The sequence below is a fragment of the Miscanthus floridulus genome, chromosome 1 (genome assembly GCF_019320115.1).
Source record: "Miscanthus floridulus cultivar M001 chromosome 1, ASM1932011v1, whole genome shotgun sequence".
NCBI lineage: Eukaryota > Viridiplantae > Streptophyta > Magnoliopsida > Poales > Poaceae > Miscanthus > Miscanthus floridulus.
In genome coordinates this window covers 191,179,068-191,197,656 of record NC_089580.1, presented here as the reverse complement: position 1 = coordinate 191,197,656, position 18,589 = coordinate 191,179,068, and the positions used below count along the sequence as shown (strand labels likewise).

General features: G+C 48.6%; 2 protein-coding genes across 3 annotated transcripts; both read right to left on the bottom strand.

Moving 5' to 3' along the window:
- Positions 1–5,296: 5,296 nt before the first annotated feature.
- Positions 5,297–8,859, bottom strand: LOC136506919 (cinnamoyl-CoA reductase 1-like). 2 transcript variants are annotated; one of them, XM_066501811.1, is made up of 6 exons: positions 8,474–8,859; positions 8,221–8,390; positions 7,440–7,559; positions 7,052–7,214; positions 5,873–6,062; positions 5,297–5,752 (listed from the first exon to the last, which is right to left on the bottom strand). In XM_066501811.1, exons 1-6 carry the CDS (start codon positions 8,589–8,591, stop codon positions 5,566–5,568), a joined length of 948 nt encoding a protein of 315 aa, XP_066357908.1. In that variant the 5' UTR covers positions 8,592–8,859; the 3' UTR covers positions 5,297–5,565. The 2 variants fall into 2 exon arrangements, with proteins under 2 accessions (XP_066357908.1, XP_066357903.1); XM_066501806.1 differs by having other exon boundaries at positions 5,300–5,752; positions 7,440–7,625; positions 8,474–8,855.
- Positions 8,860–12,394: 3,535 nt separating this feature from the next.
- LOC136506909 (monooxygenase 2-like) lies at positions 12,395–14,588 on the bottom strand. Its single transcript, XM_066501797.1, has 6 exons — positions 14,239–14,588; positions 14,000–14,146; positions 13,847–13,915; positions 13,571–13,736; positions 13,263–13,491; positions 12,395–13,136 (listed from the first exon to the last, which is right to left on the bottom strand). The coding sequence occupies exons 1-6, from the start codon at positions 14,310–14,312 to the stop codon at positions 12,604–12,606; spliced, it is 1,218 nt and encodes a 405-aa protein (XP_066357894.1). The 5' UTR covers positions 14,313–14,588; the 3' UTR covers positions 12,395–12,603.
- Between the last annotated feature and the right edge of the window lie 4,001 nt (positions 14,589–18,589).

The following is an 18,589-nucleotide window of genomic DNA, read 5'->3' as shown; positions in this document are numbered from 1 at the left end:
TGGATCTTCTACTATGGGTTCCTCGGTGGTTGGCTGCTGGGCAGTCTGCTCTGTACCTATTGGCGGCGCCACGCCACTTCCGGCTAGCTAGTCCGGACTTTCTATGGACGCTGGGCTAGTACATCCGAAATAAGTTCAGAAGGCAATCATATTTAATGTAAATTGCTAACTTACAACAGGGTTACAAATACTTACATGTTGGAAGCATGGAATGATGTGGAGAAGGCACATCTCCTCGTCCGTACTTGCTCCACGTGCTGTGCGGGTGACTCCTGGTCTCCCTCTACATCCAGCACTGTCGCTGGGCCTTGGTGCTCGACCTCTCCGCCGCTTGTCCTTCGCGCTGCAGTGGTCGGTGGCGTGCTCGGTTGAGTTGTCGCTCCTGTCACCGGTCGCGTTCCTTGCCCAGGTACTCCCGAGGTTGACCCGGCTGCATCCTTCACCGTCGTCGGTGATGTAGGTCCCACAGGCATAGAGGAGCCACCTTGCTCCATCGACTCTAGTTGCCTCCTCCTTTTTTGAGGGACAAGTCGAAAGGTGTCTGCATCCTCTCCCTCCTCTGCGCCATCGTCTGACCAAGCAAAAATCGTCTGCCGACGCTTGCTGGCCGGGTTTTTGGGCCCCCCTCGGGCTCATTGATATTTAGCGCCCCCGGTGAGCAGGGTGGTTACTGATCTCTTCTTCGACTGTTTGGGGGTAGCCGGCCGCTTCCCAATGGCTTTGGCCGCTGCTTCCTCTCTAGCTCCGAGCACCGCCCAGTCGACGTCCTCGTCCTCGATCTCGATGCTGGTCTAGGTGGTGGGATCAGCTCCTTGTGACCACTCTACTCCAGGGGGTGGCGACACAAACACTGTCGCTCTATCCCGACCATTAACCTGGATAACAAAAGGGAGTGAACACAGTAAGTTTCCACTTATCCTACTACAATATAAGACTATGGGTACAAGGCAAGACGAGTTATCTTTGGGGGAGGTCGGGCAAGCTTGAAAGCATGCTCGATGTCGCTCAATCTGGCATAATTTGGATCGGCTAAGTTAAATAGCTCGTCAATTCTAGTTTTGACTTCGATTTTGTCAAGCGCCCCCTGCCTCGTCCTCGTTGGGTCTGCGCTCCCTTGATACTCATAGCCAGGATGTACCCTCCTCTGGCAGGGCTGGATCCGTCGGCTGATGAAGCTCCCGATCATGCTCGGACCATCCAGTTTTTTCCATGGGATCATTCCAAATATTTCTAGAATCTATTCTAGGTGCTCGGGCTTCTCTGACCAGCTTGTCTTCTTCTCCGAAATATAGCCCACGTCGCATAGCGTGATCGTGTTTGGCTCTTCGCGGATGTAGAACCATTTCTTGTACCAGTCGCTGAGCAAAGTGTTCTATGGGCAGTGCAGGTACTGGGCTTTCATGCCGTCACGGAGGTTGAGGTACACACCCCCGGCTATCTTCGAACCACCGCTTCCTTTCTTTCGCAGACAGAAAAGATGGTGGAAAAAATCGAAATGGGGCTGGAAGCCGCCATATGCTTCGCAGAGATGTATAAAAGTGGCGACAAGGAGGACAGAGATGTATAAAAGTGGCAACAAAGAGGATCGAGTTGGGATGCAGATTGCAAATCCCAATCTTATAGTAAAGACAGAGCCCCTGAAGAAACGGATGTACTGGAACCCCAAATCCCTGTTTAAAGAAATCCTCAAACACCACGATCTCACCTGGTTGTGGATCGGGGTACCCCTCGCCCTCCGGCGCACGCCATCCTGCGAGCTCCTTGTTGTGGAGTACCCCCATGGTGACGAGGTCTTCAATGGTCTGCTCGTTGCTTTTCGATTTCCACCATTCCTTCGCCATGACCCCTGCTTTCTTCTGCGCATCACTTTTCGCCATGACTCCGACCTTGCTGGTGAATGGGGAAATGGTGGCGGATTGATTGGTGGTGATTTCAGATGTATTAGGGTTGGCGAGAGGAAGAAGAAAGCTGCGGTTGCGAATGGCAATGGGGTTTAGTAAATAGTAACTAGCCTATCATATACCGTATTTAACCCAAGAGTTACGCCATTTCGTCTGCCAGGGATTCTTGGGGGACGTGCGCACGCGCCGTAGACGGTTGCTTTCATGTTTGCAGCATTACTTAGCCTCGAGATCTACACCAGTATATGCGCCTCTTCATTGCTAGTGTGGTAGGGCCCACGCTGACGCACCTACTGACAGATGCCACGCAACTATTTGCTTGACAAGACAAAAAGGCAGTATGACGTGCTATACCCATCTACCTTTTTGACCAGACGTGTCAGATTGGACTTGACAGAACAAGTAAATAAATAAATACATAAAATAATAGTACAAGTGGCATATGGTTTTTTGCCACACTTTTTGTGCTTGGGGATTGTCCCGACCACCCTCGTGCTCGGGGACTGTCGCGACTATCCTTGTGCTCAGGGACTATCTAGACCACCATCGTGCTCGGGAACTGTCTAGACCACCATCGTGCTCGAGGACTGTTTCGACCACTCTCGTGCTCGGGGACTGCCCCGACCACTCTCTGACCATTGCTCGGAGACCGCTCTCCTCGGCTACATGTGATTTGTACTCACATACAGTTGAGAGGCATTTATGAATTCTCACTTAGACCTTGCTACAAGGCTGATACCTTGTCTTCCAGCAAGCTCGGAGACTACATCGGTACGATGCACCTGCCGATGCATCTCGTATCGCTTGTAGGACGATTGGATTCTCAACTTATTTGGGAATTCTTTTTAGACCCTGGCACCACGTGCCTACGTCACCTACTACCAGGCTCGGAGACTAAGTGGACACACTTCACCTTGCGGTGAATGTGCTTATTTTATCGACCCCTACGCTCTGACTATTGGCCATAACTACTATTATACAAGGGTCACTTACATTTCTTTTCAGAAATACAAGTGGGCACACTTGATCAGGAAAGAAATCTTTTTCTTTTTTCTTTAGAGCACCATGCATTCTTCGGACAACCGGAATCTTTGGCTACAATCGTGGTCTACTGCTCTCTGTGCTGACCAGAATACTGGCACATTTGTTTGGTCAATGTTTTAGCCAGTTGGAGATGACATGAAGATAGATCGCATTAGTCGAAGAAGATCGAACGGCATGCCCCAACATAATACATGGTGCTCGGGGACTAGCTGTGGGGGGATTAACCCCTATACCCTTCCGGCCAGGCTTGGGTCGGCTCGGACCAGGGGGTCTGGCCCACTAGAAGATGACGCGCGGCCCGGCCAATTTGCTCGGAGTCTCGCGCAAGGAATCAAGGCAGACTTGGAGATCTAAGCAAGATCCTGGTCGGTTAGAATAGGAATCTTTATCCGGCCACTTATGGCAATTGTAACTGGTTAGGATTAGTTTCCAGATCTGTAACCCTGCCCCCCAGACTATATAAGGTGGGCAGGGGACCCCTCTCAAAAAACATCTCTCATTGACATACAACAATACAATCAAACGTAGGACGTAGGTATTACGCCTTCACGGCGGCCGAACCTGGATAAAACCTCGTGTCTGTCTTGCGTCACCATCTTGTTTGTAGCTTGCACATCTGTCTGCCGATAATCTACTACCTTGGGCATACCCCTAGGTAGACTGCCGACCATATTTCGTCGACAAGCCTCTAAAGCTGAAACCCAGCTGTCGAAGGAGGGTTCGACCTGCGTCATCATTGTCGAGCTACATCCCCTGATGCAGCAGCTCCGACTACACGATGCAGAACTCGCCGTCTTGCGTCAACCGGGCATCGAGAGGCGGAGGACATCCGCCAAAGGAGACATCACGGCCGAGACGAATTTCCACAGTGACGCCTTCAGGAAAGGTACGACGCCGATTGTGCCGCCATCGCTTGTCCAGGAATGGACCGGTTTTCCACCCGTGGAAGACATGGCTAGGGGCACGAGAACACGACGCCCCCAACAAGGAAATCGGCGCCCACAGGCGTCGTCGTCGCCAAGGCTTTCGCCCGAGGTGCCCCTAGCACATATGTCGAGCTAAGATACAGGACCCTAGCCTGCCGCCACCGTCGTCGTCACTGCCATCCCGTAGAAGCCCCTCCCGAGGGGCATCGACGCGCCGGCTGCTCACAGCAGCCGCACAGCTACGTAGGTAGCCACCCCCTCCGACCAAGCAACATGCAGAGCTGGACTTACCCTGCCACGAGCGTCACCCTGCCGCACGCCGAAGCCGTCGCCAGCTGTCGTCGCTGGCTCAAGCACCCACCGTCGATGCTGTCGACCTCCGCCAACCAACATCAGGTGCATGCCCCACCACGGGCGCCGCCCCCTGCCCTAGGGGCACCGGATCTGGCCGTCAGGGCACCAGACCCAGTGTCCCCGGCTGGCGCCGCCGCCTCCACGCCATGGTCGAGGAGGAAAGGGGGAAGCGGAGGAGGAAGGAGCCCCCGCCACCGCCCGGCGCTTGCACGAGCACTGGCCAGTGCCGCTGCAGCCACAACAGGTGGCCCCGCCGAGCCCCACGCAGCTCACGTGAGGGAACGCCCTGCCGTCCCACTACTGCGCACATGCGCCAACAACTGCCGAGCGCAAGGAAGAGGAAGAGGCCCGCCCCAGGCCGACGCAGCCGTCACCGCGCGCGCCCCTGGGCGCAGCGCCTCGCACCACGGGCGCCGTATCCGCGGATTCGATGACTGCTCGACGTCTTGGACAGGAGCCACCGCCACCGTCGCCTAGCGCCCGCCCAGGCATGGTCCGCCGGAGATCAATCCGGTCCTTGGACTGCCGGATCTAGACGCTGAAGCGAGGAGACTGGCCCAGACCGCCGCTGAAGACGCCAGCGCCGCCACCAGCCTCAGCGACCTCGCCATGCCCCAGGACGCCGCACGCGAGCTCGTCCCCGACCGTCGCAGCTTCCATCGCGAAGAAGAGCCTCGCCGCCACCCTCCCGGCAAGCTGTACGGCCATGCCGGCGGCCTGCTCCGGCGACGGCGCGGCTAGAGAGAGGGAGGGAAGGAAGAGAGGCGGCTAGGGTTTGAATCGCCTCCCATGTCGCCTGCGTGGGGGCAACGTGGGAGCCGTTTACGAGTTTACTGGTTCTGGTCAAACTGCACATGGACAAAGAAGCATATATGAGACCATTGGCCGTAATGATTTGCTTTAGGGCTTGTTTGGCAGGGCTCCTCTCCGGCTCCGGCTCCTCCAGAGGAGCCCTGCCAAACGTTTTCTTGGAGGAGTCGTTTTTCAGTAAAAAAACAGAGGAGCTGGAGTCGTTTTGGAGGAGCCACAATTTGTGGCTCCTCCAAAACGGCTCCGGCTCCTCCGGAGGAGCCCCTCAGGAGGAGCCGTGCCAAACAAGCCCTTAATCATTACAAAACATAACCTACTCCTCCATCGATTACAAAAAACAATCTAGCACAAGACAGCTTCAATCTACTAGGCTTTCGATGACGTACAGCATCGTTCGTTTGCTACTTCGGAGCTGCTTCTCTGGTTTTCTTTATTAGCGACATAGTAGCCAACATGCATAAAGGATAAAGCAGCTAACATTCTGTGGCCGAACTTCGTAAACGGGAGCAACATGTGGTTCAATGTCTTCTCTACAGCCACGCACGAATGACAAACGGGAGGCGGCAAGGATTCCCAGGTACATCCTGGAGAAGGCCTGCCTTTTCATATGACTGGACGCTGTCTGAGAGCGTCGATTCCAGCTTCCTTGGTTCCCAACCCAGATCCCTCAGCTTCTGACTAGACAAAGGTGGTCCTGCATGATCAACATCCACAACGCTGCAACAACAAATTAAAGGTGATGTTCATCACATCAGATTATGTAAGCAAGCAACATGGATTATATTACTACCTAGTTGGTACTGACGAATTCAATTAGGCAAGACAAAGAGAACCTACTTATTTACGTAATCGTACTCTGGGTACATCTTCTTCAACAGGTCCACTAAATCCCTAGTGCAAACGAGATTCGGCGAGCAAATGTATCTCCCTGACGACTGATTCTTCTCGTACAACAGGAGCAGAGCATCGGCCACGTCGCGGACGTCTACTATCTCCCACATTCTGTTGGTCATCACATCAGGGCCTCCTGTAGTCCAACAGATCGATGGAGTTGTAGTTCAATCTTGGCATCTTGCTTGTACTTAGCAGTAACATGCATGCTATAGCACGTATATAACAGCATAACAAGACAATCGAACTAACTAAATAGTACGTATCATTTTATTTTATGAATTTAATCATTTTCCGAATACAGTATTTCACTAACACACTGGTTGTGCAAATAAAATGTGGACTAGTCACAATAATCCAAGCATAGAATTTGCCCTACAAGCAGTTTTGTTCATTGCTGTGCATTTTGAACCCTGCTATGTCAGCAGTGAATAAATTAATGAGAAAAATGTGAAGAGGATATTTCTCATTTAACAGCTCTAGGGCATAAACAAAAAAGTCAAAGCAACTGTTTCAAAGAGAACAGACGCCCACACAGATAGCAAAATCACGACATCCTCCTCTATGAAATGGCGCATGGGCAACATCTCGTAGATAACTAGCTTTTGTATATGCAGGATTGGTCATGGCTGCAATCTACTGCAGCAAGGCCAGTTGCTAACTTATTTCCCTTTTTCCTTTTCCTTTTTTAGCATCCTGAATTTCTTAGCAAGAGTGTAAAATTGTACTGTTTTTTTTTCTCCACATCTACTTTAATGCAAAGGCAGTGCACCTGCCATTCCATGCTAAAAAAAACATGCATGAAGGACTAGCACTGGGCAGGAAATATAATGGAACAACTGATCAACAGGTCCTGTATAGTCTCGAACTCAACCATTTGCGTCTAGCAAAATGAAAGTAGCACTATGAATATGATCTCATCTAAAGGCCTTGGGCTGGACCAAATGGATGCAATTAACAACATAGAGATGGAAATTGGATCAAAACACAACTTAACTAGTGGTTCAGCATATCAAGTCAGCACAGACAACTTGACTAGTAAGTAACAGAAAGTTTGTCAGTTGAGTCACAATCCTGGTAACAAAGAACAAGTGATAGATGTAATTGCAGCACTAATGATACAACCTTTTATAACATAGATGAGGAGTTTGCTGCTTGTATTCACTGAAGACTGCAACAATGGACCAAAAACAAAAGGAGGGCAAAGTGTAACAACATTTAGTCCGTTGTTACTTGCATATTCCAAGGCTTCTTGTTCAGCCAGAGTCTTGGCAAGGGAATACCAGTCCTGGAAGTAGAGATCCCATGCATTTTTAGTTCTCCACAAAAAAATATTGCTAAAAATGGATATGTATCACAATTTGCCTTTAAATTTTATAACTCTAAAAGGGAAACCAGTAAATGGAACAGGCAGACGTCTTCATCTACCAGCTTGTCTGCCTGTGCAACGTGCATTGTGATGTTTGTTTATTGCTGTGGCAGGTTGCAGTATTAAGGCGCTAGAATTCCTAACCTCCTTCTCCTTGCAGAACTCTGTGCCTGACCAGCAACTCTCGTCTTTGATTCTATCTTGAGGCCAATTCGGGTTGGAAGTAACAGCAGCATTGGAGGACATCACAACAACTTTGTGAACCTTCAGAGTTGAGCAAACCTTTAAAACATTTAAGGTGCCTTTCACAGCAGGGTCTAGTACATCGAGCTGCACATATATTAGCATATATAGTTATAATGTAAGAGCACTTGTAGCCCTCAAATAAATCTAAGTTTTGCACTTACATGTGGAGAAAAGCCTAGTTAAGTTGTTGTGGAGAAAAGCCTAGTTTTGCAGGAACAATAACTTGAAGTTGAAATTTCTTCTCTACAATAGAAATGGGCACTGTCTTGTGCGGGTTCATAAAAAAGAAAAAAATTGAAGTTGAAATTCAGTAATGGTCAGTCCTTCCACTTCTCTCTCTCTCTCTCTATGTGTGTGTGTGTGTGTTTAAATCATATATTAGCAAACAGACCAAATAATAGGAGTTTGGAAATGCATCCACCAAGAAGTAGTTAAACACATGCTGTTTGGATAAACATATTCCCCTCCCAACACATGTGGATTGGTGAACTAATTTCCACTCCTTTCCTCTCAATAGATATGAATTGGTAGGGATTATCATCATGTTTGGAAACGTTTATTTTTTCTCTGAATGAATAATAGGCATGAGACGGTACCAATTTCTATTATGAATGGGTCTACAGTAGTGCAATGCTAGCAAGCATTAGTGTGAAGACAGAGAAGAAATAAAAAGGCTTACGTCAGGATGAAGAATCTTATCTTCAGGCACCGGAGTGGCAAGATGGAAGACCCCCTGACATCCTTGAACCGCGGGTGTCAGAGTCTCGCAGTCCAGCACATCAGCCTTGAACAGATGCAGATTCTCTGGGGCTCCGTCCAGCTGCTTCAGATGGGCATTCTTTGGATCACCTGAAAGAGCATCAACAACTGGTTAGTTAGCTCAGTCCAGTTTATGGCAGCGTATGCATGTGAATAGATAGGTACATCAGTACATGGGTCACGGAGAGTGGCATGGACGGCATAGCCACGGCCGAGGAGCAGCTCCACGAGCCAGGAGGCGATGAACCCGCCACCTCCAGTGACGCACACCCGTGGCAGCTGCGACGCCATCTCGACTCTGCACTGCACCCTTTCTTTCGTCGTTTCAGGGAGCGAACCAGCAAGCAGAGGAAGAGGCGCCGCGGGACAAGGGACTGGATGCAGAGGCTGCCGACGGCCGGCGGCGGGTAGGCACGGCTCTAGTGACTGAGCACGGCAAGTCGGCAATCGGGGACAGCGGCCGGATCTGAGCTTGGTCGCTCGCTCCGTGGTGGGGTTGGGTGGTTGGCAGTTGGCACTTGGGATTTGGCCATTTGGGAATCGAGACAAGACAAGCTAACCATGGGCTGACGCTGATCCCCTCTGCAGGGCAAGCCTGGGCCGCACACCTGTTACCCTTGGGACGTTAAAAAACATTCACAAGACGACAAGAGGATTTCTAGGTTTTCAAATAAGGAACCATTCACATGCACATCGATACGTGGCATGATATTTATCATCCGCTTGCCATTTGGACTTTTTCAATAAAGAGTAGATTGCATGACCGGTCCTTAAAGTATTGGACATATTTCATCTGGGTCCCCAAACTACGAAATCGTGCGTTTGGCTCCCTAATGTATTTAAGTGGTCTTATTTATGTCCAAAATAGGCACGAGGAGGGTTAAAAGCTGATGTGGTCGTCCATGTGGACATGATTTAACCCAGTCACCGCCGCCTCAATGACTAGAAATTGACCTTGCCGAGGTGGCGTTGACCGGTGATGTGGCGTATCCTAATTGGAGGGAAGGGTGCTGATTGGACCGATCTTTTGACTTTGTCAATCTGGACCGTCGGTTTTGGATCGGGCGGTGTAGGAGTCGTCCTCCCCTGTAGTTGTGCAGGTGTGCTCCCCGACGACGTCCTCACCGGAGTCGAGGCAGGACGGCGCTCTGGTGGTCGATGATCTTCGGCGAGTGGCGGAGCAGGAAGAGGAGGCCACAACGAAGTCGTCTGCGGCGATCTCGACGGCGGGGAGGTAGTGGGGAAGGGAATCGAGGCGGTAGGGCAGACAGTGGCGGTCTGGGAGCTCCGGTGAGATCGGTGAATGGAGTTGTCGGCTCGGATTGATGCCGTGGAGTGGTGTAGAGGTCTCATCGTGCATTTGCGGATCCAACGGAGGAGGAATCGAGTCTGGAGGTGAGTTGGGGAGGGAGATCGAGAGCTCGGCTGCGTACTTGGTAATGGCGGCGGCGACGGCGGATTCGGGCGCTGGAGCAAGAGAGAGGTCACAGGGAGGGGCAAGGCGGCGCGACGCAACAGCAGCAGCAGGCGCATGGCCGAGCCTCTGCCACTCTCCCATGGTCGACTGCCCCGACGTGACGCCAAGGCCCGCAGCCCGCACGCTCGCCCCTACGTAGCAGCGACGGTGCACGCGCTCGCATGCTGACGGCAGTTAGAGCTGGAAGATGGGGCTAACGACACATGGGCCGCCCTGGCAGTGACTGGGCTGCCTACAAGATCCTGGCCATGCACGCCACACCTTAGAGTTTTGCGCTTAAATCATGTCCACATGGACGACCACGTCAGTTTCTAACTCTACTCGTGTCTATTTTGGACCTAGATGAGACCAATTAAATACATTAGAGAGTCAAACGTGCGATTTCGTAGTTTGGCAACCCAGATAAAATCCGTCCAATACTTTAAGGATTGGCCGTGCAATTTACTCATTAACAAATATATAAGAGAGTGAGGAAATGGGACATATATTTGTATGGGCGTGGCTAACGCCCGGACGTCCAGGTGCCTGAGCCGCCCGCCTCCGTCTGCCTCGCTCTGACTCGCATGCGCACTCTACCCTCAACGTTGCGCTCTCCGCTCCTCGTGTCCGAACGGCCGCGTAGCCCGCCTCCATGGGCGGGACTCGGGAGCCGACCCCCAGCTTGTTGTGCCCTCGCCCTCCGGCACCAGATCACCACGCCCCATCCCACATTGCTCGGCCCATGCACCCATCACTAATCGTGCCCCATGAAACACTTGCAACATAAACATTTGGATGCAACATATGTATGATGCAGATAAAATATTTGAAACATATACAATATCCAGATAAAACACTTGCAACATGCGTGTGAAACATATGCAACATCAAGATAAAACACTTGCAACATGTGTGTGAAACATACGCAATATCCAGATAAAACACTTGCTGCAACATATATCTGAAAACAATGAAACATTTTGAACAAATGCTTGCAACATACCTTTGAAAACACTTGCAAATATATGCAACATGTGCAACATCCTAATCTACTTTTACAACATCCATATGTAAGAATTGCAACATACCTCTGAAACATCTGAAACACTTCGAACATATATTTGCAACGTAGGAGAGGGGAAGGCCGGGGCCGGTCGATTCCGATCATCGGGGTGGGATCTGATGGCGAGCGGCGGCGAGCGAGCACCACCACCACCACCAGCACCACCACCGACCTTGGCTACGGGAGGGAGTGGACGGCGCGATGCACGACCGAAGCGAGAAGCGAGGTGCGGGTGGGGCGCGCGACGGGATGGGAGAGACGAGTGAGGAGCGAGCGGCGCAAGTGGGGCGTGCGACGGGTGAGAGCGAGGAGCAAGCGAGCGAGCGGCATAGGGTGGAGGCGCGGTGGGAGAAGGCTGCAACAGCGAGCGGAGTGAGGTGCGGCGTCCGGATAGGACGGACGCCCGCGGATAAGCATTACCGTATCTGTATAGCCATATCAACAATAATTTGACGCTATCTCAGGTAGGTATTTTTAATATGCTTAGAAACAAAAATGGTTATGATACTATGCACTATGAAAATACACTACTCTATATGGCCTCGGTAACTAATAGGACGTGGCTACATCATGTGCAAGATCTATCTGGGAGTAAAAGGTCATCAAAGTCCACCATTCGGTACGACAGCAGCTAGACAGTACTATATTGGAAAGGACATAGCTATTACACTCAGTGCGATTGAGACCAATGCATATTTGATGGAAGGAGTATTTGATAAACTTTCAAATGGATATGGTTCCACCTCAATATCACGATAGAAAGAGCTCTAAATCATAATTACATGTTGTTTCTACTCGACACCGCATCACCTTATATCATGCCTTGAACTTTGTAATAACTTTTAGAACCTTAACCCAAGTTGGAACACGCTCCAACCAAGTGAAGAACACTCCAAGAAAAGGCCCCGCTCCCATTCGCCACCTCTTATAATGCTACTGTAGGCATCCAAGCAAGTTGGAGACCTAATCATATCAAGTTTGAATCCATCTTGGACTTTAAGAGTAGCCCACAATAAAATCATCGTCCAGATACGAAATCTGTTTTCGACTTTCTACGTATACATAGAAAGGTGAGGAGATAAGTTTTTCAATATTGATACCAGTCCCACATCCAAATTCCTTATGAGCCCACGGGAATCGTTGAATCAAATGAACATACAAGATCTGTTAGGTGCTACGTCGCTGTCTTTTAGACCATGCATCATGTCGAACGTCGGAGTTAGGGACACGTCCGGGGTACTTGGCCATCCCTAATATTACATATTTATCGCCAGCGCTTAAGTTAGAGTTTGGATTTTTAGTAGATTATAATTTGTCATCGAGCCGGTTCATGTTCAGTGGTTTGTCGTACCTGAACTTGTAATCAATCTATATTAGCAGTATCTCAGGTTGTGCTCTTTTTTATTCTTGCTTATGTTGTTCAATTTATAATCAGAGATTAGTCTTTGTGATGAGATCGACCATGTAGTGCATGGTTGATAACCAAAGAAGATATGATTACAGAGTTCGGATCATTGTGGTCGAAAACTACGAACCGTGAGTCAAGCTTTCACCGAATCAGAAGTTACCTCGATCTGACGGAATATCGTGTTCCCATAAGAGTTTTAGAACAAAGGTAGTGTTACAACAATCTGCCATGCTGAAGCCATATCACGCCCCGAAGAGTGTGACTGTAGTTGCAACAGAGGCGATGATATATTGCAGTACAATTTTCTACTAGCACATAACGGTAAGCATACTCCTGCAACAAGCACAACATCTACACACACGAAACAGTAGTGGGGCTAATTTGCGAGCGTGCCGCAGTCGTAGTCCGCCATTTTCAGTAGCCTTCGTGCGAGCACTCCCGACAGGAACCTGTCCCGCAGGAAGCTGACGACGGCGCTGTCACTCTGCTGGATGAAGCCCACGGCGTAGGCGGTCGCGACGAGCTCGACGCTCCTCCACCGCCTGATCCAAGCGTACTCGCGCAAGGCCGCCTCGACCCGCTCCTCATCCTTGCCCTTGGCAGCAGGCAGCAGCAGGGCGTCCCCGAGGCATCGGGCAAGAACGACGCCGTCCTCCAGCGCCGAACAGCCGCCCTGACCGAGGTCCGGCGTCATCGGGTGCAGCGCGTCGCCGGCCACGCACACGTTGCCCCTGGCGATGCTCGCGGTGGCCAGCGAGAGCGGAGACCGGAACCGCAGCGGCGCGGCCAGGACGTCGCTCATCTCGCTCCTGTCGATCACCGCCAGCGCCTCCGCGGGCACCTTGGAGCCCCGGAGCTTGGACAGCACGAACTGCTTCATCTTCGCCGCGCTTTCGTCGACGCCCTTGTCTGAACGAACAACATGAGATACAAATTATTAGCTGCTACTCCTAGCCATGCATATACAATTTTGATGTGGGCAACGGGCATCGTCGTCGCGGCGTCGCCATGGATGAGGATGACAAGCTAGCTCACCGTTCTCGGAAGGAGTCCAGGTGAAGAACCAGTAGATTTCGTTCTCGTTGCAGGGCAGCATGCCGGAGCGGAAGCCGTCGCCGATGAACTGCAGGAACTTGGGCTCGAAGCCGTGGCCGTCCGGGTAATGCGCAAAGCCTCTCGCCGCCGAGCGCCCCGAGTAGGACGGCGTGGCGAGGCCGAGCCATTTGGCCACCACCGAGTTGATCCCGTCGCACCCGACGAGCACCTGCAGATAGATGCAGAGGAACGCCTTGAGGCGCTGCAAGCAGCTCGCAGGTGCTTAGGGGAAATTAAAGAAACTGTACCTTTGCTCTGATGACTGAACTGTCAGCTAGCTGCAGCACCTTGACGCCGCCGTCCTCCTCGATGGACACGATCCTGGAGGAGTAGCGGATGGTGCCTCTCGGTAGCTCCTCCTCCAAGGCCTGCAGCAGCAAGTCCCGCCTAACGCAACGGATTTCGTTGGGCCCTCTGCGTCAGACAGACAGACAGAGACGACGTTCATTCATTTCAGCGCAATCGAGGCAGATACGTGCGTGATCGATAGATTCAGGGGCCAGAGGTTAATTTTTTCATCTCACCGTTTCCCCTGCTGCGTGAGGTCCACCTCCTGTGCGATTTCTCCGGTAGAAGAAACCATGACACGTAGCCTGAAAACATATGGACAGGTTCAGCAGGGAAACTGACTGCAAACTGCAACGCGAGCCCGGTGGACATTGAAATTGGAGACGTACGTCTGTGCCTGCAGGTGCTGCCTCCGGATCTTGTCGCCCACGCCGAGGGCGTCCAGCGCCCGGAAGGCGTTCTTCCACGTGGTGAAGGCGAACCCCGACGCCCGCAGCGACGGCGACGACTCCAGCACCAGGCTGCTCACCCCTTTCCTATACGACGATGTGGGAAAAATAATCCCAGATCGATGTCAATTTTAATTTTGCGGCAGAGCAAGGCTACGTGTGTGCGAGAGAGTGTATACCTGTGTAGTCCGAGAGCCGCCGCGAGGCCGGCCAATCCGGCGCCCACGATGACGACGTCCTCGGCAGCCTCCATCGGCTGCACTGCACGCTTGCAACGGCGGCGCAGCTTCTGCTCCTGACTGCAGTGGAAGAAACGGATGGCTGTGCTAGCTTGCTATCTGGGATGGGAGCCTCGGATTAGTGGCGTGGCTGCTTGGCCCAGTGACTACTGACCGAGTTGAATGGTGGATCAAGCAAGAACACTTTCTTGGCACGAGAATCCAGAGGTCCGGATGCGTGGTTATATAGAGAGGCGAGCAAAGTGCTTGAAGTGGGGAGCGAAGTGTGAAGCTTAAGCTCGAGGAGTCACCACCGGCGTCACTGCTGATGCTGTGGCGACTGGCTGGTAGCGTGGTGCAGGTCAGCAGGGCAGGGCTGCTAATAATCTTCGTACGTGTTCCTGATGCACAAGTGAAGCTGGATGCGCTTTCTTCTCTGGGCAGCATCCCAATTTCCAAGTGAGAAAGTGAAGTGAAATGGAAGCATCGCGGGAGCAAACAAAGATGTCGAGGCGCCCGGTTGGCTGGTTCGAAAGTGAAGTGAAATGGAAGCATCGCGGGAGCAAACAAAGATGTCGAGGCGCCCTCGGTTGGCTGGTTCGTTTCGTTGCTGGTTCGTGAAGAAGTACTGCTGATTAGTTTGTGTGAGAGAAAAATACTGTTTCGACTGGAAATTTACGATCATTTACGATAAGCCACGGCCAAACGATAATGCTGCATTTCGGTCTGGTTTCCTTTTCCGTTTTCGTTTTGGATGAGAGAACGACCTGCCCGGTCGCTGGCAGGTGGGCCACCACGAAGAGGCTGGACCACTGGACGGACGTCGGATTGTGAAGTTAAACGAGTCGATGGCCATGTAGTCGAAGTATTAATCACTGTTCTCTACAATACTGGCTAGAACATTATTTTTCCTCTGATTGGAGCATTTTTTTGTCTGTTGTGTACAATCTATACACTGGCTCAAATAGTCAAATTCTACAGGGACGATGACAAAGATCGGAACACGGGTGTCGTCAGCACTATTTTGACGCCTACGCTTAAGTAACGAATCAAATGTTGTCGTAGTGAACGTAGGCTTACGGTTACGGGCTTGGCTTTGAGAATCATATAATCATGCCGTGCGCTCCAATTTATTTTAAAATTAATTTATTTAATAATCATATCATGTATTCAAATTCATTTGAAATACGATCTTATACTAATTTATTTTGAAACTGTATTTTGTACTACGACCTCGTTTGGATTCCTTGCCTAAAATTGCACTAAATTTTAGACCACTTTAGCTCTCAAGACTCGCAACATGAGGTCTAGAGTGTTATACAAAGTTTAGCTAACCTTACAAAAACTTTAGACCACACAAGTGAGCTAAAATGGTCCACTCCCTCCGTCTCAAATACTTGATCTTATAGCACTCAAATTTTGTCCCAAAAAGTTGTCATTCTCACTTCCCAATGCACATTTCTTTTCTCCCCGTACTCTTTTTTTTTCTAATACATCTCTATCTCTATTTCTCTCAATCTCTCTCCTTGATTTCTATGCACGGTACGTTTTTACTATTTTCTTAATTCCCATGGCCTAAACCTAAAATGTCAAATATTTTGGGACAATAAATGAAGTACAATTTTAGTCTTTAACTTTAGCCGATTGAACTTTAGATCATAAGATCCAAACATGGTCTATGTGCGGACGATGCATTGCTCTAATTTGTATGACCATGTTAAGTTTAGAGATTTATGTATTGATTAAATCAAGTGTTCCGACTCTTCTTGGGATGCTCTGCAGATTGTGTCATGAATTCAAATTTATCTTGGGATCGCGGCTCAACACCGTGGCGCACACGGATTTGATTTCCAAACTGGTCACATTGTTAAAGCATCGGCATGTAAGAGCATCTCCAATAGTTTCCAAAAACCACTCCCAATTTTGATCTCTAGGCAAGATAAAAAAAGGTTATCCAACAACTCCCTATCTCAACTCCCAATCTTTCCGTGCTTCGGAAAATCGACTGATCGCACCGATATATCCATACGCCTATCACCCACGTATCAATCGGCTAATCTAATGACGAAAGGGCACGGGAAAGAATAAAAAAATAGGAAATGGTCCCCAAAGTAAATGTACATGAGAGAAAGAATATATAAAAGTGATTAAGATAATTTAGAAATAATATATGATTCCTAATTTAGAAATAATATATGATTCCTAACGTAAAATATCTTCTATATTTTGTTAGGCTCGAGATTTTGTAAACTTAAATATGCTCCCAACTTTTTTTAGCCACTTGGAAAACTCATCAATTTACCATATATTTTTTAGGAACTATTGGCTACCGGTTTGGTGGATGGAAGCATGTTAGTTACCGGTGCAGCCCGAGAGCCGTCGCGAGGCTGGCGGCCACGACGACGATGTCCTTGATGGCCTCCCATTGATGCATTTGCTTTGGACGAATGCACGATTTCAACCAGATGAATTCATGATTTCAATACCAAGATTGAGGGATGTTTGGTTCCCTGCTACAACCTGCCACATATAACATGCAGCACGCCATGCAATGTAAGTATGATGTTTGGTTCATACAAAAGCTGGGACAGCCACAATACTTTTCAACACAAAACTCCGCCACAGCCGTGGCGTCAATTTCTGCCGCGGCAGCTTAAGCGCCTGGTTGTGGCAGCAACGTGCTCTGAGTGGACCAGGAGGTGAGGACACACTAGCTATGAAGTCGATCTGAACCCGAAGATGAGAGCTTCTGATATGATGGCCGGGGTACCTGCACAGAGGCGTGCAAGTGTTCTGCCCTTAACTTGGCGTCACTGGTGACGAGCTAGCGGATGAGGTGATGGGGCCTGATGGCGGCGTGACGTCGGTGCACATGTAAAATAGGATACGCTTTCTAGAATTGAGTATTGACATTTATATTTTCGGTAAAGAGGGATTTTTATTTAACTAGGACCAGAGTTACAGTCATGGATTAAGAGGTCAAGCACGCACGCAAGCGCATGCCTCAGCCATACCGTAGTATGAACAGTTCGCCTAGCTAAATGAGCAAGCTCATGAGCTATTTTGTTACACTTCCTTTTAACCATTCTAATTTTACAGTCAGGCATGAATTCTTTCGCTTCTAGGACATTGAGAGCTTAAGTTTAGCCATCTGCTCTCTATGTTCTAAATGGTAAGTAGGTTTTGCTTATTTAGATAAATATTTTATTATACACTTAACTATATTGTGTCTAGATAAATAATAAAAATAATGTATCTAGAAAAAATAAAACGGCCTAAATTTAAAACGAAGAGAATATTATATCTATGTATATTATAAATATTAAAAAACCATCTTTTTTACTTCTTTTTTTTGACATCTTTTATATTTTGATGTTTTAACTTTGCATTTTCCACGTATTAATTAGGTTAAAACCCCAATGTTTATTATAGCTTTTATTTAAAATTCCTTTAATATTTTATTAAAATGAATTCTAGATCCTAGACTCCATCTTTAGCTACTACAATAACAGAAACCATCGTTTTAGCCTCCACTATGAGTCTTCAACGCTCAAGATGTTAATTTCTTTTATAAAAATGTTTAATAATAAGGAAAAAAGTGTTTTGAATTACATTAATAGTACTGGTATGTTATAGTGTTTCATACAAATGATAAACCTCCCTAAAACAATAACTTACAAAGATATTACTATATATCTTTAATTAAAATAAATTGTTAGTGTTTTTGGTATGGGATTTATTAATAGATCATTTTTTATGATCTCTTAATAGACCATTTTTCATGATGAATGAATTATAGAAATACATATTTATCACTAATGTATGTATGTGTATTTGATATATACGGCGACTGTATCGTGAGCATATAAGAAGAGAGTGAATTGGATATCTAAGTGCATCTCCAACGGTTCTTAAAAAATCAATTGTTAAATCAATGAGTTTTAAAGAGGCTAAAAAAGTTGGGAGCGAACAATTTCCAAAATCTCGATCCTAAAATATACTCCATTCGTTTCAAATTATAAGTCATTCCAAGAATCTTGGAGAGTCAAAACATCTCAGGTTTACCCAAATTTATATATAATGAGCATGTTCGCTGGTTGGTTTCTGGGCTGATAAGCCCGACCGATGCTGGTTTGTTGTGAGAGGAAAACACTGTTGGCTAGCTGATAAGCCCCGACTGAAACCAACAAGCGAATAGGCCGAATAAGATAATAACATTTATGGTATTAACTAAGTATCATTAGATGCTTCATCAATTATATTTTCATAGTATATTTATTTGATGTCATAAATCTTTATAATTCTTTCTATA